The sequence below is a fragment of the Macaca mulatta genome, chromosome 3, assembly GCF_049350105.2.
Source record: "Macaca mulatta isolate MMU2019108-1 chromosome 3, T2T-MMU8v2.0, whole genome shotgun sequence".
In the NCBI taxonomy this organism is placed as follows: Eukaryota; Metazoa; Chordata; class Mammalia; order Primates; family Cercopithecidae; genus Macaca; species Macaca mulatta.
In genome coordinates, this window is record NC_133408.1 from 156,420,122 (window position 1) to 156,439,696 (window position 19,575).

The 19,575-nt window shown below is 35.4% G+C and overlaps 1 protein-coding gene and 1 pseudogene across 1 annotated transcript in view; both read left to right on the top strand.

Annotated features, from left to right (window-relative positions):
• The window catches only part of CAPZA2 (capping actin protein of muscle Z-line subunit alpha 2), a 55,463-nt gene that overhangs the window by 20,841 nt on the left and 15,047 nt on the right, over positions 1-19,575 (top strand). The window contains 3 exon segments of the mRNA NM_001168609.1: positions 4,284-4,347; positions 9,063-9,114; positions 14,870-14,933. Coding sequence (NP_001162080.1) covers positions 4,284-4,347; positions 9,063-9,114; positions 14,870-14,933 — 180 coding nt within the window.
• Positions 19,369-19,494, top strand: LOC114677306 (U2 spliceosomal RNA; annotated as a pseudogene).

Below are 19,575 nucleotides of genomic sequence, written 5' to 3' on the forward strand. Positions count from 1 at the left end.
AGTTAAATGCATTACTAAATATACTATATGTATACTGCTTGCTATCGGGAATTTAATTTAGCCAGTTTTATAGGTAGTGTTTGTGTAAGTCATTAGGAGTGTTAATAATTACCTCAAAATTCTAAAAGGGTTTTGTTATCACATTTTTAATTTCTTGCCTGTGGTAGTGATCAAAAGACTTCAGTTTAAAAAATTCCTAACAACTCCTTATCTCAATAGGAAGGGGATAGGGGCAGAAAGGGGATAAGAAAATGAAGATGTTTACATAATCATAATAGGCTCCTGTGTATGTTTGGCATGCACAGTGGCCTATGCCCTACTCTATCCTTGCCTTTTTAAAATTGTTATGTATGTTTTACCTTTTAATAGTACTCTTAAATGTTTTAGAAGCAATGTGTTTTGAAAACACATAAAAAATTTTATTTTTTCAATTAGTATATAGTAAGTACTCTTGTTTGATGACTTTTAGCACATGTATAGATCAATGGAACTACCACAATCTAGATATATACTAGTACAGTTCCATCAACCCCAGAACTCCGTTTCTTTTCCCCCTCTCATTTCTCTGTTTGTAGTCACACTCTTCCCCTTCCCCACCCCTCAGCCTCTAGCAACTATCCATCTTTTCTTCATTGCTCTAATATTGTTTATTTGAGAATGTCATATATAGGGAATACTGTAGAGTTACTATGTAACCTTTTGAGATTGGCTTATTTTATTCAACATAATGCTTTTGAGGTTCATTCCAGTTGTCACATACATTAATGGTTTGTTCCTTTTTATTGCTGAGTCATATTTCATTGTGTAAATGTAGCACTGTTTATTTGTTTGTTCACCCATTTATGGACATTTGGGTGGTAGATTGCTTCCAATTTTGAGCAATTGTGAATAAGTTTTTATATGAACATAAGTTTGCATTTCTAAAGGGTAGATACCTAGGAGTAGGATTGCTGTGTCCTATGGTGTGTGCTTGCTTAATTTTATAAGAAATGACCAAACTGTTTTCCATATTGGTTGAATGATTTTGCATTTCCACAGAAATGTATGAGCGTTCCAGTTGTTCTGCATCCTCACCAGCACTGGGTGTTATGTCCTTTTTATTTTAGTCATACTATTAGGTATGTAGTAGTATTTCGTGATTTCAATATTCATTTCTCTACTGACTAATGATACTAAGCATCTTTTTGTGCACTTACCTGTCTTATATATCCTCTTTGGTGGCAAAGTGTCAAGTCCTTTGCTTACTGTTTTCTTGCTGTTGGAATCTTGAGGGTACTTTATATATTCTGAATAAAAATCCTTTGTTGGGTATGCAATTTGATGATATTTTCTCCACTTTGTAAACTTGTCTTTTCATTCTTAACAGAAGTCTTCCACAGAGCAGGTTTTACATTTTTATTAAGTCCAGTTTACCAGTTTTTGTTTTGTTTTGTTTTGTTTTTTTAATGGATCATGGTTTTGGTATCATGTCTGTGTGTGGACAAAACACTTATTTTTTTTTCCTATTCTCCCACTCAGCACAACAGTCAACACAGAAGACTTCTGTGACCCAGTGTTTGGTGGGGAGAGGTGGGAGTCCCCCACCAAAAATCAAGCAATCAGTTTTACAGTGGACACCGGCTGAGTGTCATCTAACTTAACTCCAATACCATCTACCTGGAGCTGCCTGGAAATAGTCAGATCCCACAGGTGGAGGGCTCAGTCCCCAAGGTTGCTCCTTCCCCCACTTCAGACACCAGTCGCAAGTCCAGGCATTTGGAACTTCTGACTGACCATCTGTAGATCCAGATTCTCACGGCCTCCTTTTCGGGTTCAGTAATTTGCTAAAGTGGCGCACAGAACTCTGGGAAATGCTTACTTACATTTACCAGTTTATTGTAAAGGATACAGATGAAGAGATGCATAGGGTGAGGTATGGAGGAGGGGAGCAGAGCTTCCATGCTCTCCCCAAGCACCCTACCCTCCAGAAGCCTCCCTGTGTTCAGCTCTTCCGAAGCTCTCCAAACCCTCTTTATGGGTTTTTATGGAGGCTTTATTACGTAGGCATGATTGGTTAAACCACTGACGATTGATAATAAACATAACCTTCAGCCCTTCTCCCCTCCCTGGAGTGGAGGTTAGGAGGTGGGTCGGAAGTCCCAGCCCTCTAATCTTGCCTCATCTTTCAGTGACCAGCCCCACCCTGAAGTTATCAGTCAGCAGTAGTTTGGAACACTAAGAAGTTTGAAGCAGAATCTGTGATTGTTGTCAGATACCAGATAGATAACAAAAAGATGATAAGGTGATAACAAAAATTGGTATTTAAATTAGGGCTTACCAAGTACTTGAGATCATTTACTCTTCCCAAAAATTCTATGAGCTAGTTACTATTTTATAGGCACTTTGTAGGTGAGGTAACTAAACAGAGAAAGTTCCGTCTGATTCCAGAACCTAAAGTTCTATTAATTACAAAATGCTGCTTCCAAGTTCAAAGCTACAAAAATTCCCTTTGTCTTAAATAGACGTTTTCTGACCTTTTGAAGGCCTTGTCATACACGTGACCTCTAACTAGGAACATCTTCATTCTAGCCATCTATACCTTTTTTCCATGTTTCTCTCCTCTGAAAACTCTATCTGTACTTAGACACATATACATGCACACATAACACATACACAAACATACACAGCCATTTCCTTTTCTTTCCATTATTTTTAGTTTCTACATCAAAGCAATGATAGTGCTATCAAAGTGGTAGATATAAAAATAAATCAAGGCTTGTTTTTGCCAAGGATGGTCTCTTCATACAGTGAATACTTGAATGTGCATAAAAATCATCTGGAAATGTTTAAATGGTGTTTCCCAGGACCTGTCTCTGGAGATTCTGATTCGGTTAGTTGGTCTGGGGCCAATGAATTTGCATTTTTGACAAGGTGCTGCCGAGGCTGCTTGCCTAAGGACTACACTTTCAGGGACACTACCTCAGCTTATTCAGAGGTACCATGTAGTGTGATTGGATGGCTCCTATACGTAGTTAAGGTGCTTTCACTAAACTATTATGTTAGGCACATCATCTGCTCTCTCAGATACGTTTTCATTAGTGATTAATCTCTTTATCAAAATAGGCTTTATTTTCTTAAAAGACGCCTGTTAGCACACCTGTTGATATTTAATCTCCTACTTGTCTTTGAACTAAGATATCCTAAGATCTAGTCAGGTCTCCTGTTAAACCTTTTGAACTTAGACTTTTCCTCTCTCCTTTTTTTCTACATGTATTACTAATTTGTGACTTTTTAGTCGAATATGTATATCATTGTTCTTCATTTTATTTATACCTAAATGCATCTTGTCTTCACACATAGAAAATTTTGTGATTGGTTTTTTTCACTTTAGTTAAGAAGAAATAAAATTGCTTATAAGAAATTGTTGGCCAGGCGTAGTGGCTCACGCCTGTAAACCCAACACTTTGGGAGGCCGAGATGGGAGGATCCTTTGAGCTCAGGAGTTCAAGATCAGCCTCGGTAACATAGTGAGATCCCTTCTCTATCAAAAATACAAAAAATTATCCAGGTGTGGTGGCACATGCCTGTAGTCCCAGCTGCTTGGGAGGCAGAGGCGGGAGGATGGCTTGAGCCCAGGAGGCAGTGGTTGCAGTGAGCCAAGATCACGCCACTGCACTCCAGCCTGGTGACAGAGCAAGATCCTGCCTCCAAAAAATAAAATGAAATAAAATAGGCCAGATGTGGTGGCTCATGCCTGTAATCCCAGCACTTTGGGGGACTGAGGCAGGCGGATTATTTGAGGTCAGGAGTTCAAGACCAGCGTGGCCAACATGATGAAACCTCATCTCTACTAAAAATACAAAAAATTAGCTGGGCATGGTAGCACATGCCTGTAGCCCCAGCTACTTGGGAGGCTAATGCAGGAGAATCACTTGAACCCAGGAGGCGGAAGTTGCAGTGAGCTGAGATTATGCCACTGCACTCCAGCCTGGGTAACAGAGTGAGACTCCATCTCAAAAAATAAAAAATTAAAGTTAAATAAAATAAGAAATTGTTTATCTGTAGGCAGCTTTGGATCTTTAACTGTATTGTATATTTTATCTGCATTCAGTCTGTATGTTGTGATTATATTAAATTATTCAAACAGTAGTGATCTTAAGGTGACTGAGTGAAGAAGTGTCACTGTATTTAAAATCTTAAGCCATTTTCAGTAGAACTTTGAAATAGTATAGTTTTGCATGTTTTATGCTTATTTTAGCGGAAACCTATGATATGGAACATTTATATCTTTCTTTCTATTTTAGGTGCGTATAGCAGCAAAATTCATCATTCATGCCCCTCCTGGAGAATTTAATGAGGTTTTTAATGGTGAGTGTTTGATTTATAACACTAGGCTTGATGTATCAAGCCCTCTTTTTAAAATAATACCAAAATAATCAAAGTAAGCTAAGGAGAGTATGCAGCAAAATCTGTTTTCTGAATTACAATGAAAATATGTTAGCCTGGATTTTATAATGGCTAGAATATAATGTATTTATATATGATAATTCTGTTAGCAAATTAACCCTTTTAAAGACTAAAATAAATTTTATTCATATCACTGACTAGAATATATCCTCATTCTGGGAAAGGAGAGTCTTTTTGGTAAATTGTTTTATTTAAGTAAAACTATAAGCACATGTAGTAGATATTTCTTAGGGCGCGGGCGCGGTGGCTCAAGCCTGTAATCCCAGCACTTTGGGAGGCCGAGACGGGCGGATCACGAGGTCAGGAGATCGAGACCATCCTGGCTAACACGGTGAAACCCCGTCTCTACTAAAAAATACAAAAAACTAGCCGGGCGAGGTGGCGGGCGCCTGTAGTCCCAGCTACTCGGGAGGCTGAGGCAGGAGAATGGCGTAAACCCGGGAGGCGGAGTTTGCAGTGAGCTGAGATCCGGCCACTGCACTCCAGCCTGGGCGACAGAGCAAGACTGTCTCAAAAAAAAAAAAAAAAAAGAAAAAAAAGATATTTCTTCACTAGAACTCTTAAATAGTTTAAAAAGACAACAAGCCAGGTGCAGTGACTCACTCCTATAATACCAGCACTTTGGGAAGACGAGGCAGGCAGATCACTTGAGACCAGGAGTTTGAGACCAGCGTGGGCAGTATAATGAAACCTTGTCTCTACCAAAAAAAAGAAAAAAATTAGCCAGGTGTGGTGGCATGCACCTGTAGTCCCAGCTACTTGAGAGGCTGAGTTGGGAGGATCACTTGAGCCCAGGAGGTTGCAGAGAGCCGAGATCACACCCATTGTACTCCAGCCTGGGCAACAAAATGAGACCCTATCTCCAAAAAAAAAAAAAAAAAAAGACAACAGGTGTTTCCTCATGACCATATATTTTTTGGAATTGTGAGAAGAATTTTCGTATTTCTTTTAAAGAAAATCCTATGAGGTCAGTATGGACAGCCAAAAGAAAAAGGGAAAAAACATTTTCATACTGCATAGAGCCTGACAGCACATGTAAAAACAATTTGTTATTTAAATTATGTCTTGTAAATCACTTCACAGTAGGCCTTACCTTAAATTTCACTGGCAGACATTTTTATAATTATTCACCCATAGATCTGAAATTTAAATTGCTGTAAAGTCTCCTGGTTGCTATAGACTGTAACAGTAGCTGCTCTTCAGCAGTAAGAACAACATGCTTGAAAGAAAAATGGCCTGTAGTGATCTCTTTATAAAACTTCTTATGTTGTTAGAAGAATACATTACTTTCAAGTACTGTCTATAAATGTGTTGTTTCTTCTTCATATATATTTGAACTTTACCGTGTCTTAGAAGTGAATTTACACAGAGCTCTTCAGTTTCAGTTTTTTAAACATTCTACATAGTAAACTAGTTAAATGTTTTTTAAGAAGTTTAATCATTTTTTTTCTTAGTATAAGATACAGGACTGGGCACTGTGGCTCACTTCTGTAATCCCAACACTTTGGGAGGCTGAGGCAGGAGGATTGCTTGAGGCCAGGTGTTTGCGACCAACCTGGGCAACATAGTGAGACCCCCATCTCTACAAAAAAAAAAAAAAAAAAGATATAATGGAATCTCACCTCAGGAAAGATTAGTTTTGAAAGTCAGAAAGTGAGGCAAAAGTTGCATAAAGTTAAAATTATCCTAGAAGTCCCTGAGGTCATCCACAAACTACAATATACATGATTTAGTGCTTACAATTACATATGGCAGTTCTTACGCATTTTAAAATTTAACCACTGAGCTGTGCTTAGAAGGCAGAATGGAAAATTGATGTTGTAAAAAAATCTGGAAATTAAAATCTGCTATTTAGTATAACTACAAAATCTTATGTAGTGAACTGGGGAGTTGGAGAGAATTCAGAAGTACTTTCACTTCCTGTAAGATTTAACTTCTTTTTTAATATTCAACCTCTGTAACCTACATATACATTAATATATTTGATGATTGGGGGATTAAAGAAGATAGTCTCTTCCTCCTTAGGGTCAAAAAGTGGCATGTAACTTAAATTGATAATGGTGAGACTGCACTAAAGTCAGTAGCCTCCAAACTGTACAATTCACAGAGCCAAGAATAAATAGAATTTTAAGAGAAGTTTTCTACATACTTTTCTTACCTTGAGTTAAATGCCCTGCATATTTAATCAGGAAAGTCCTAAAAGAATGTATGCATCCTAGAAATTGCTTTCCTAAGTCTATTTGAAATTGACATTGAATTAATATATTCTCTGTTGAGTTGTAGTAAATTTGGGCATTCAATATGAGCCTATTAAATAGGCCTGGGTAGAGAGTAAGCTATGGAATAGAAGTGGGGATATAGGATTTATCTAATAAATTTTAACCAAAAGAATATTTAAGAGTTAGATAAAAGGGATAAAAGAGCGGGCACAGTGGCTCACGCCTATAATGCCAGCACTTTGGAAGACCAATCCCGGTGGATCACCTGAAGTCAGGAGTTCAAAACCAGCCTGGCCAACATGGTGAAACCCTGTCTCTACTTTAAAAAAAAAAAAAAATTAGCCAGGTGTGGGTGGTGCATGCCTGTAATCCTAGCTACTCAGAAGGCTGAGGCAGGAGAATTGCTCAAACCCAGGAGGTGGAGGTTGCATTGAGCTGAGATCGCGCCACTGCACTCCAGCCTGGGTGACAGAGTGAGACTCCATCTAAAAAAAAAAAAAGGAGTTAGAAAAGAATTAAATTATTTGAAGGGAAATATCATATAAATGTGATTATTTTCTATTTTTATTGAAAACCACAGTGTCAGAATGATTCCAAGAACAGCCACAAAATTTTAGAATTACAAAGTTAATAAAACCTTAACAGTTAGATGCTTCCCAAATGCTGCTTCCTAGGCTAACTCTGTTAGAATCACTAAAACATGGATCTCTGGTCTTCATTCTCAAACACATAGTCATAGATCTGGACTAGGGCTCTGAAATCTATATTCCTTAAGTCTCCTGTCCTCCACCTTGTGGTTTATGTGTTGCCTGGCTTGGAGCCACAGCCTGATTTCTTCTTTAAGAGAAATATTTTATTCAAATTATCCTCTTTATTTCTTCTACTCTTCTTATGGTAAAAGCATGAATTTATTATTTTTTTCCAAAGTAGAGCTAACTGATCACATAAATCTTATTTTTCAATCATTTACCCATTTGGAACTGGAATAGGCATACTGTCCATGCAGTATCGCTGTTCATTGTGTTTAAACTATTGAAAATAAAATAATCATATTTATCAAATAGAACTTCCCACTTTGTGGGATAAAAATAACAGTAATTATAAATTTCTCATTTTTTAAAATAGTTTTTTAGGCAGAAGCATCCATTGTTTAAAATCAGTTCATTTCAAAATTTAAATAGTAGTATTTCAGTGGTTAGCAAAGGATATTGTTTTTTAAATAAGGACCTGTTGCTGAAAAGAGGTGAGGTATGTGAATAGGCAGTGGGTTTTTTTCTTTTGAAGTGACTTTATTGTAAAAATGATTCATAGTCATTCTAAATTTTCCAAAGTACAAAAAAGAATCTAAACATCACACAAAATTCTACCTTCTAGTTCCCCATTGTTCAAATGAATTACTTCAAACATCTCTCAACTAACAAATATATTTAACAATACATAAATATGATAATATACATACTAAATTTTTCTCTTCCTGCCTATTATGTCACAAATGTATTTCCTTGTTGGTAAATATAAGTGTACATTATTTTTCATGGCTGCCTAGTTTCACACTCTATGTAAGAACTATAATCTTTTTACATTTAACCAGTTTTTTAATGGAAGATATTTAGGTTGTTTGTGTTATTTTCATCTAGTGAAAAATTAGGATATATTGTATTATTTACTTTATAATTGCAACTAAGTGAAATCGCCAGGTGCTTGGGAAAAATAATGACAGAAAATACACTAAGACTAGAAAAGAATTTGGTTTTTTGGTGAGAGCCGTATGTGACTTTTTTTCTTTTATGTTTTACAAAGTTCTTGGATTTTTTTCAATAAAAATATTATTTTTGAAGTCACCTTCAAAAATAAGAATAATCCTAAATCTTTTCTGCAGACTTTAACATACCATATTTCCAGGGTAGCTTATTTCCCCTTTAGTTCCTTGGAGATATATTACGTACAGCAGGGGTGTCCAATCTTCTGGACACATTGGAAGATGAAGAATTGTCTTGGGCTACACATGAAATACACTAACACTAACAATAGCTGATGAGCTTTAAAAAAAAAAATCCCACGATGTTTTAGAGTTTACAAATTTGTGTTGGATCGCATTCATAGCTGTCTTAGGCCATGGATTGGACACGCTTGGATTGTAGTCTGCCTGCATTGACTATTAAGGGTGTAAAGGAATATGTATTTGTATTTCATTCCCCTTCATATTTACTAACCAAAACCTCTTTTTTTTTTTTAATACTATGGTGTGTGTTTGGTTATTTTGGTCATGGGTGATATTTTGATCTTGCTTGTGTTTGGGGTGGGAGGTGTTAATACATCACCAAAATAATCTGCATTCATTACATTCTTGAAACATATAAAAATAATAATGTAGATAACACAATAATTGTTTTGCAGATGTTCGGTTACTGCTTAATAATGACAATCTTCTCAGGGAAGGAGCAGCCCAGTAAGTATTATTTATTATACTAACCTAACTAAAATGACATGGGAAAATGAGAGATGTTTTTAAAGTGTGTGGGGTATTTTTGTGTTTTTGTTTAGTTTTGTTTTGAGATGGAGTCTCACTCCGTCGCCCATGCTGGAGTTCAGTGGTGTGGTCTCGGCTCACTGCAACCTCTGCCTCCTGGGTTCAAGCAATTCTCCTGCCTCAGCCTCCCAAGTAGCTGGGACTACAGGCGCACACCACCACACTTGGCTGATTTTTGTATTTTTAGTAGAGATGGGGTTTTACCATATTGGCCAGGCTGATATCGAATTCCTGACCTTGTGATCCACCCGCCTCGGCCTCCCAAAGATCTGGGGTGACAGGCTCAGTGAGCCACCACACCCGGCCTTAAAGTGTTTTTAAAGCACTAATCTCTGACATAGATATTTGCACATCAAGTTCAAATGTGTATGATTTTATATGTATCTACTAGGCAGGCTAGGAGAAAGATATTTTTCATCACAGAAGGACTTAGAGGTACAACTACGACATGAGATTATTCACTGTGTGTCTAGCGTGGCTTATACCCTCAGTTAATACTATATTCTGACATTTGCAAAGTTGGAAAAAATTATTTTGAAATTGTGGTTGCTACCATTTTTATGTAGATTTTGCATTTTATTTTATGTTTGACCCTAATAGCTTTTGAGAGCTTTTAAAGTTGGGAGTTTATTTACTCATAAATGCCTAACATAGTACCTGACACATACATGCACACTGAATTTTTGAGTGATTTAAGGAAGTAGGCAATTCTAAATCTTAATACATCATCTTTGAACCAGTGACCCCAGCCATGACTTTTCACAGCTATCCTGCAATTTCAGAGAAATAATTGGTTTTCTGCCTACTTCTCCTCCCAAAATAAAGTCTAGAGACTTATTTTAGGCTTACTGATTCTACTACTCATTTGAAAATGATGAAATAGTGCATTCTTTCTTACAAAGAAAGTTTAGTATCCATCCAGTCAGCTACTTTTCATCCTAGTATAATAACCAATATGTAAAATCCTGACTAATGGCTGGGTACGGTGGCTCACGCCTGTAATCCCAGCACTTTGGGAGGCCAAGGCAGGCGGATCACGAGGTCAAGAGATTGAGACCACCCTGACCAACATGGTGAAATCCCGTCTCTACTAAAAATACAAAAATTAGCTGGGCGCGGTGGCACATGCCTGTTGTCCCAGCTACTCGGGAGGCTGAGGCAGGAGAATCACTTGAACCTGGGAGGCAGAGGTTGCAGTGAGCCAAGGTGGTGCCACTGCAGTCCAACCTGGTGACAGAGCGAGACTCCATCTCAAAAAAAAAAAAAAAAGAAAAAGAAAAATCTGACTGATGGTGAAAATTTCTCTCATTTTATTGTTCGAACAATTGAAGTCTTTAAAAAATAAATAATATGACCTTTATGAAGGTAGAGGTTCGACAGACTTGTAGGCATATCTGCATTTGCTTGTGATTAAAATTCCTGTTATTTGTAGCAGTTTTTTAATTGTGGAAAATACACATAAAACATACTATTTTACCCGTTAAGTGTACAGATCAGTGGCTTTAATACATTTACATTGTTGTGTAATCATAGCCACTATCCATTTTCAGAACTTTTTTCATCTTTTCAAGCTGATACTTGAAAACCCCTGGCAACCACCATTCAACTATCTATGAATTTGATAACTTAGGTACCTCTTAGGAGTGGAATCGTACGGTATTTGCCTTTTGTGACTGGCCTATTTTACTTAGCTTAATGTCTTCAAAGTTTATCCATGTTGTAGCGTGTGTCAGAATTTCCTTCCTTTTTAGGCTGAATAATATTCCATTGTATGTGTATAGCACATTTTGTTTGTCCATTTATCTGCCAATGGACACTTGAGTTGCCTCCACCCGTTAATTATATTAAAGTGCTTCATAGGAATCAGTGTAGTTTATCCTTTTGATTTTAGTTACCAATTTATGAGTAAATGACCACTTGCTCCTAAATATTTTAAAGTTTATTGAAATTTTTTATCAAAGTAATATTAATTTTCTTTATAATTGTATAAAACATGTTGACAAAAGTTTTATGGATGCAAAAGAAACATACAGCGTTTATGAACAGTACTTTCAAAGTAAGCTTTTCCTTTGCATTCTCTATGTTAAATAAGTTGTGGGTTGTTTCATGTTGGTGCAAAAATTAGTGGATTGTTTTTAAGTCAAGAAAATGAGAAACTTGGTCAGAGTACTATTCATAAATAGCATGAAATAGTTATACATTTGACTCAAGATACGTGAAAGTACGGGACTTTTATTTGTCCAAAGAATTATTGATCTGTTAATGATTGTTAGATTTAATTTAAATAAATTGTATTTGTTGCAAGAGAAATGTGAAGATGAGCTACATTTGTCTTTTATTATAAACCAAATTTCTGGAACAGCTGTGGTCCACACTTCATGTACATTGTAATAGGAAATGCATCGTATTCTGATCTTTTAAGCAAATGAGCATTTGAGGACATCGGTAATTGTGATAAAATATGATGCTTATAGTATGACCCTAAGAAAAAACTCATCAAAACCTTTACTAGAAACTTCAGATTTTCTTTGCATGTGGTTGTAATGTCAGCAAATGTTTGCCTACTAGTTAAAAAAAAAAAAAAATACTGAGTTTGATTGACTTCAGTAGTATGCAGTTTCTCAAAACTATCCATTTAAGTTCATGTTGTAGACATCTCTGGGTGTCTGTGAAGTACAGAATATATACTGTAAGTCACTGACTTGACTTTCGAATGCTGTTACTGTGGTTCAGTGTGCTCTCTATGAAATAATTTCTGAGCAAAAATAGTGTTACCCTGTTCTTCACCCCACTTAGTTCTGAATTACTTTTGTCTTCAAAAGATAATAATTTGTTACCTATCATTGAGGCCATCCAAAACTACATAACAAAAGCTCAGAAGACATTATAAAAGCATTTAGAATGTTTTCCAGTGGCAGTTTCACTAGAGTAAGTGTATAGCTATAGACTGTTTCTTTTTCACTTGCACTTTTTGATATTGAATTTCTTTTATACAAATACATCTTTCCCACATACATCTACATTTCCTCCTTTCTTCCACCTTTGCCTTATTGCTTTATCTCTTTTTTTTTTTTTCTTTGCCCCTTACCTTTTTTGTAGGGGGGAAAACATGACAATTATTCTTTAGAGTGGTTGTAATGGGACATCTTTACAAAAAGGTACCAACTCAGTATGTTTCAGAGTAAAATTAGACATACTGAAGAGTTGGTATTGTCAAGTCAAGAACACTTTGAAATACCCAGAAATAGCTTCTTATTCAACAGACATTGCCAGACTTCACTGTGATGATGAGATCAATAAGCCTCTTAGGGATTTTCCAATGGAGAGTTAGACATGTTTAATATCAGACCAAGTGAAATGAAATACAATAGAGGCATCTGAAAGGCCTTTATAACCCAAAGGAAGAAATTTTTAATTTCTATTTAAAGGTGATTTCTGAGATGTTTTAAATGAGCAGGATTTTAACAGTAAGAGAAACGATATGGCTAAACTGAGGGAAGAGCATGGAGAAAAGTATAAGATACAACTTGATGGAAAGGGTGTAAAAATCTAAATACAGTTAACAGGTGACTTAGAAATTGATTGGGCCACAGAATTCTGCAAGAGCAGGGAGAACATTGTTTTTACTGTGTCTAGTAGAATGCTTAGCTTATAATATGAGCTCAGTATTTGCATAGATGGAGGGGTGGATGAATGAATGATGAGTGGGTGCATAAAGTGAGTTTTAGGAACTGAAGAGACTGGAATTTATCTGGTCCAGACTACTGTTTTTCTATCTATAAAGTAAGTGAGGTGGCCTGTACTGGTTAATGATAGGGTTGAAGCAAAATCTGGATAGTTTCACTCCTAGATGAGTACCTTTTCTACTGTACTGTGTAATGTCACCATTTAACTTACTTTGAGCCTTTAAGATGAAATTTTAACCTATTTCATATTATTTATCTCCTTTTCAGATTTCCTATTCTTCCTCTATCCCCTCCTCCCAAGTTAGAGGTGGATGGTGGTTTGGGCAATAAAAGGCTTTCATTCCAGCCTGGGCCCAAATTACTGTTTAAACTTATTTAAATATGACCTTACTGGAAAATGAATCCAAAATTTTAGCTAAGTGACTTAGTTTAAAACATACTTTTGGATAAATCATTTCAGGATTAATAATGCCCTGGCTGTATTGAGTTTATTCTTAGGAAAATTACGGTTTTCATGAATTAGGAAAATCAGAAGTGCATAGCTTCTTTTTTCTTTCTGACCCTCGTACACTTCTGTATTCACTGTCATCTTTTTTGAGCATGCAGTATCAAGAATTTAACAGCTAATGATTTAATTCTACTTTGCTGTTTTTACATTTACTAGGCTCCTTTTAACTCATCAATAATGCTTTGTTTAACCAAGCTTTCCTTTCTAAAGGAGACTCAGGAGCTAATACCTGAAAATTCAGTGGATGCCTGGCCATCCCGAATAATCTGGAAAGTTTCCAAGAAGATTAAGTTTAGAGATATATTTCTGAGATTGGAAATTCTCAATATCCTTTCTGTTAAGTGACAGTGATTTCCCAGATTGTAGATTTAATTTAAAAATAGAATTTTTAGATAATATTTTATACTCTTGAGAATTTTTTCTACAGAAATATATGGTAATGTATTATTCTTTACTCCTGTGAGAGTAGAGAGAGAGTAGCTTTATTCTTGGATCCGTCTCGTCACCATTTCCTAGCTCACACTCTGCAGTTTTTAACCTTAGCAACGGCCTAACTGCTTTTTCTGGCTCTTGTTGCTCCACTGCCCAATTCATCGTATATACACTGCTGCCAAATTAATCTTCTTTAGAAGTACTTCTGTGTTCTCCTTTCTCAAAAAGCTTCTGTGACTCTGCTCTGTGTCCCAAATAAAGTAATTATTCCATCATTCAGAGCCTTTCAGTTCATTTCAGTAAATATAACTGAACACCTGCTACGTGCCAGGCATTGAGCTTGGTGCTTTCTGTGATGTTGTACCTAACTTATTTTCTCAGGCGTTGTGCTCATACGGTCCCTCTACTCTTTTCTGCTCATCCCTCCAATTTCCATAAACCAGAGCCTACCTAGTTTTTCAAGTCAGTTTTTCAGTATCACAGTTATTAAGAAATTACCCCAATTCTCTTCTCTTCTCACTGTTGCCTCAACAGAAGGTAATCTTTTTTTTTTTTTTTCTAAAAAGCATTCTTTGCAGTGCTTCATTGGTAATTATCTTACTATGCTTTATACTTTGTGTTATGGTTACGTTTATCCATTATCTCTTATTCACCTGTAGGCCTCTTGATCAGAGAATATATCTAAGTATTCTTTGCAACTCTCACAGCACCTAGTCTGTTTCCTGGTATAGTAAATATATACTTGAATAATTGGATGCATCTCTTATCAGTAACCTTTATTTTCAGGGTCTTGAATGAAAAGCCAAGTTATATTTGATTTAATTTTATTTTGCTAAACATTGAAAGCTGGACATCATTGTTCAGTTTTTAAAATAGCCATGTCAATATTTGTAGTTAGTGTAAGTTCAGTAATGGAGAATTACAATTTTGTTTATTTTGCCATGTGCAATATAGGAGGAGACTTTATTGATGGGTGAATTTTTTGACCGTTGTTTTTAAAAACCATTAAATATATAATTTTAAGTAACTGCCATTTTCTTCTTTTTAGTGCATTTGCACAGTATAACTTGGACCAGTTTACTCCAGTAAAAATTGAAGGTTATGAAGATCAGGTATGTTTCATATAAACACAGTAGCTAGCTATTCTTTGTTTTGTTTGTAACCGTTAAGGTATCCTGCAAGAGCTGTGAAGTAGTATGCTTCAAGATAAAAAATTATTCATATTTTAATCATAACCACTTATGGGCAAGTAATTGAAGTTTTACTTTCTTTTGTTGATACCAATAATACTATTAGCAGAAAGTCCCTTTTAGAAATACTCAGATGTAATTCATTTAAGATTTTACTTTCTTATTTTTTTCTGAGAAGAAAATCCTATATTAATCCAAAGTCTAGAATATATGTTAGTAGATTTATATCATAATTTGGTTGCTGTGGAATTCTACAGTTCTTCGTGTGAGTAATTTAGCATTTAGTAATTTTTAAATCTCTTCTTTCCAAAATACAAGTTAGATTCGCTAAGCTAAGAAAAGCCACAAAAGGTCACTAGCATTTTTTTTTTTTTTTGGTTTAGAGTTTCTAATAAATAGTGATTGTATGAATGCATTTCATGCTTGCATGAAGGACAGCCTATGTAAAACACTATGAAGAAGAACTAGTAGGTAGAACATAAGCGAAAGTGGTTAAGAAAGAACGTAAGAGAAAGTTCTTAGTGGCTAATCATGTCAAAGCTTTTATTTGGCATTATCCATTCTATAATATGTAGTCATAGCTACGGGGACAAGCAAAGACTAGGCTAGAAGGTGACTTGTAACTGAAGAGAAATTTTAAGCTTATTTATAGATACGTGTGTGTATATACAAAGCTATGTAGAGTGTCATTGTATTAATCTGCAAATTTTATTTTATCTCTGGGAAGATTTGGAGTTTTTTTGCTTTTTCTTTACTACTATAAATAATGCTATATTAAACATCTTTGTACCTCTTATATTAACAATTATTTTTGGGCATAAATTGCTATAAGAAAATTTGCTGTGTCTTCTAAAAATGTTAGATAGCCTCCAAAATCACTTTATGAACCTAGCATAATTTTAATATTAAATATTTAAAACTAAAAAGATAAAAAAGGTAAACAGTATACTAACTTCACATGGTCTATAGATTTTAAAACTTTAAGTAAGATACTAACGAATAGGATTTAGAAATATATCCAAAGAATAATATATCAAAACTAAATAGAATTTTTTACAGAAATGCAAAAATGGGTCAATATAAGACAGATTGGTCTTACATATTAATAAATCAAAAAGAAAAATCTTATGATGTATCAATAGACGGTGAAAAGGGATTTGAGAAATTCAGTAGCCATTTTCTCATTAAAAACAAAAATTCTAGTAAAATAGGGAATTGAAGAAAACCTTTTAAATATGAAAGACTTTAACAAAAGTTAATAGTTAATGTCATAAAGTAAAACACTAAAACAGTTTTAGTTAAAATGTGAATTAGCTAGGTATGCCTGCTTATCAGCATTATCATTTATCATAAATGGAGAGGTAGCAAATAAGACAAAAACTTGAAAACTTGTAAATTTGGAAAAGAAAACTTCTTTGTGACATGATTTATATATTTAGGAATACCAAGAGACACTAGTAATACCACTTCCAACCAAAAAAAAAAAAGCTATTAGAACTAATAAAAGAATTTGGGGAGAAGTCTGAATTTAAGGTAAGGATACAAAACTCATTAGTTGTCCTTTATTACAGCAAGTAAGGACCTGAAACTAGAAATGGTGGGGGTCAGAGTGTGGCAGGGAATTCAATTTAAAATAATGGTAAAAATTATAGGAATAAGCTTCGTCAAAAAAAGGCATAGGATTATGAAGAAAATAGTGACGGTCTTCTCAAGCAACAAAAGCAAAAACTAACACATGGGATCTAATTAAAGAGCTTCTGCACAGCAAAGGATACTGTCAACAGAGTAAACAGACAACCTACAGAATGGGAGACAAATTTTGCAAATTATGCCTCTGACAAAGGTTTAAATCCAGCATCTATAAAGAACTTACATTTAAAAGATAAAAACAACCCCATTAAAAAGTGGGCAAAGGATATGAACAGACACTTTTCCAAAGCAGACATACTTGAGGCCAAACAAGCGTATGAAAAAAAAGATCACCATCACTGATAATTAGAAAAATGCAAGTCAGAACCACAATGAGATACCATTTCAAACCAGTCAGAATGGCTGTTATTAGAAAGTCAAAAAATAACAGATGCTGGTGAGCTTACAAAGCAAAAGGAATGCGTATACACTGTTGGTGGGAGTGTATATTCAACTATTGTGGAAGACAGTGTGGCGATTCCTCAGAGACCTAAAAACGGAGTTACCGTTTGACCCAGCAATCCCATTACTGGTTATATACCCAAAGGATTATAAATCATTCTGTTATAAAGAAACATGCTCGCATATATTCATTGCAGCACTATTCACAATAGCGAAGACATGGAATCAATCTAAATATCAGTGATGATAGACTAGGTGAAGAAAATGTGGCATGATAGACTACTGTGCAGCCATGAAAAAGAACAAGCTTTATGTCCTTTGCAAGAACATGGATGGAGCTGATAGCCATTATTATTATTAGCAGACTAACACAGTATCTTAGCAGAAAATCAAATATCACATGTTCTCACTTATTAGTGGGAGATAATGATGAGAACACATGACACATAGAGGGGAACCAAACACTGGGGCCTATCAGAGGGTGGAGGGTGGGAGGAGGGAGAGGATCAGGAAAAATAACTAATGGGAACTAGGCTTTATACCTGGGTGATGAAATAATCTGTGCAACACGCACATGACACAAGTTTACCTATGTAATAAACCTGCACATGTACCCCTGAACTTTAAAAAAGAAAATGTGATAGTCTTGAAACACATAAAACAGGATCTGACCAATGGAAAGGTGCTCTAAATTCCATTCTTAGATAAAAAATTAAATTATTTTAAAAGTAATATATGAATTTGATGAAATTTGAATTAGAATCCTGATCGGTTTTTGTTAATTGGTCAATATTTTCGTAAAGTTTATGTGGAAAAAAAAGCACATGCTTGAAATAACCAAGAAATACATATATATATATATATATATATATATACACACACACATATATATATATATGCACACACACACACACATATATATATGAAAAAAACATTAAGCACAGTGAGGGAGAATTGCCTTACCAGATAGTACAAATTGTTTTACAGCCAATGTTACGTCAATGTGGTGGTGTATAGAGTAGACAAAAAATCAGTAGAGCAGCATAGAGAACCAGAATTTAGTCTCAGAATATACAAAAAATTTTATACAGATATTGGCATAACTGGTTTCTATCAAGAAGAAAATTAAGTTAGACCTCTGTCACATACAGTATACAGAAATAGATTTCAGGTGGTTTAAAAATGTGAAAAATGACTAAAATTTTAGAAGAAAATCTGAGTCTACATGTGCAATACAGGGCTAGGGAGACCATCTTAAATAATACTGGATACCCAGGAAGTATAAAAGATGGACATTTTACTATATATTAATGTTTTTAACTGTAGAATGAAACCTATCTTAAAGAACTCTTATAAATTGATAAGAAAAAGACCCCAGATAAAAATATTTTAATATATTTGCTCACAGAAAAGCAAATGACCCACAAATGTGAAAAGCCATACTTAGTTCTATCAGTAGTCGGTGGAATTAAAATGATATATTTTCTACCCATCAGACTAAAAAAACAGCTATAATGCTTATCATTGGTGGTAATATGGATGGAAACATGCTCTCATATATGTATAGAAATTTGGATTGTCACAGGAGTATATATTAAAAATTACAATACCTGCTGTCCCTACCACCACTGCTTGGGAATTTATTCAATAGAAATAAAAGTATCCAATGGAAATAGAAACATCCGTATGTTAAAATATATGTACATCGGTACTCATTTGACCTTTTTTGTTGTTGTTGTTGAGTCAGGGTCCTGCTCTGTCACCCGGGCTGGAGTGCAGTGACACAATCACAGCTTGTTGCAGCCTCAATTTCCTGGGCTGAGTAGCTGGGACTATGGGCGCATGCCACCACGACTGACTAATTTAAAAAAATTTTTGTAGAGATAAGGTCTTACTATGTTGCCTGGGCTGGTCTCAACCTCCTGAGCTGAAGCCATCTTGCCCCCTCGGCCTCCCGAAGCACTAGGATTACGGGCATGAGCTACATGCCCAGTCTTATTTCACCATTTTTAATGTGTTCCTCCTTTCCCCTAAAAAGGAAACAGCCCAGAAATAAAGAGATGGCACATCAGTAGTGGATTGGCAGACTAAATTATGTTATAATCACATCATGGGACATTATGCAGCCATTTAAAAGAATGGTGAGAAATACATCAGCTGACTTGGAGGGATTTCCATAGGATGTTTATGTTGAAAGAAGCCAGATGCAGAGAAGAGTGTGTGTTTGTGTTTGTGTTTTCATCACATTCTTATAAAATAATGACCAATCGCTTCTCGGCCTTTTGGCTAAGATCAAGTGCAGTAAAATAATGACCAAAAAATTCTGTGTGTGTGCAAATACAGACATGTGTATATCTTTATCTGTAAGATTTTATGACTATGAAAAAAATTTAGAAAGGTGTGTCCTGTGTTATTAGCATGATATACATCAGAGGGATGGATAAGTCCCGAGATAGCTAAGGAGTCAAAAGAC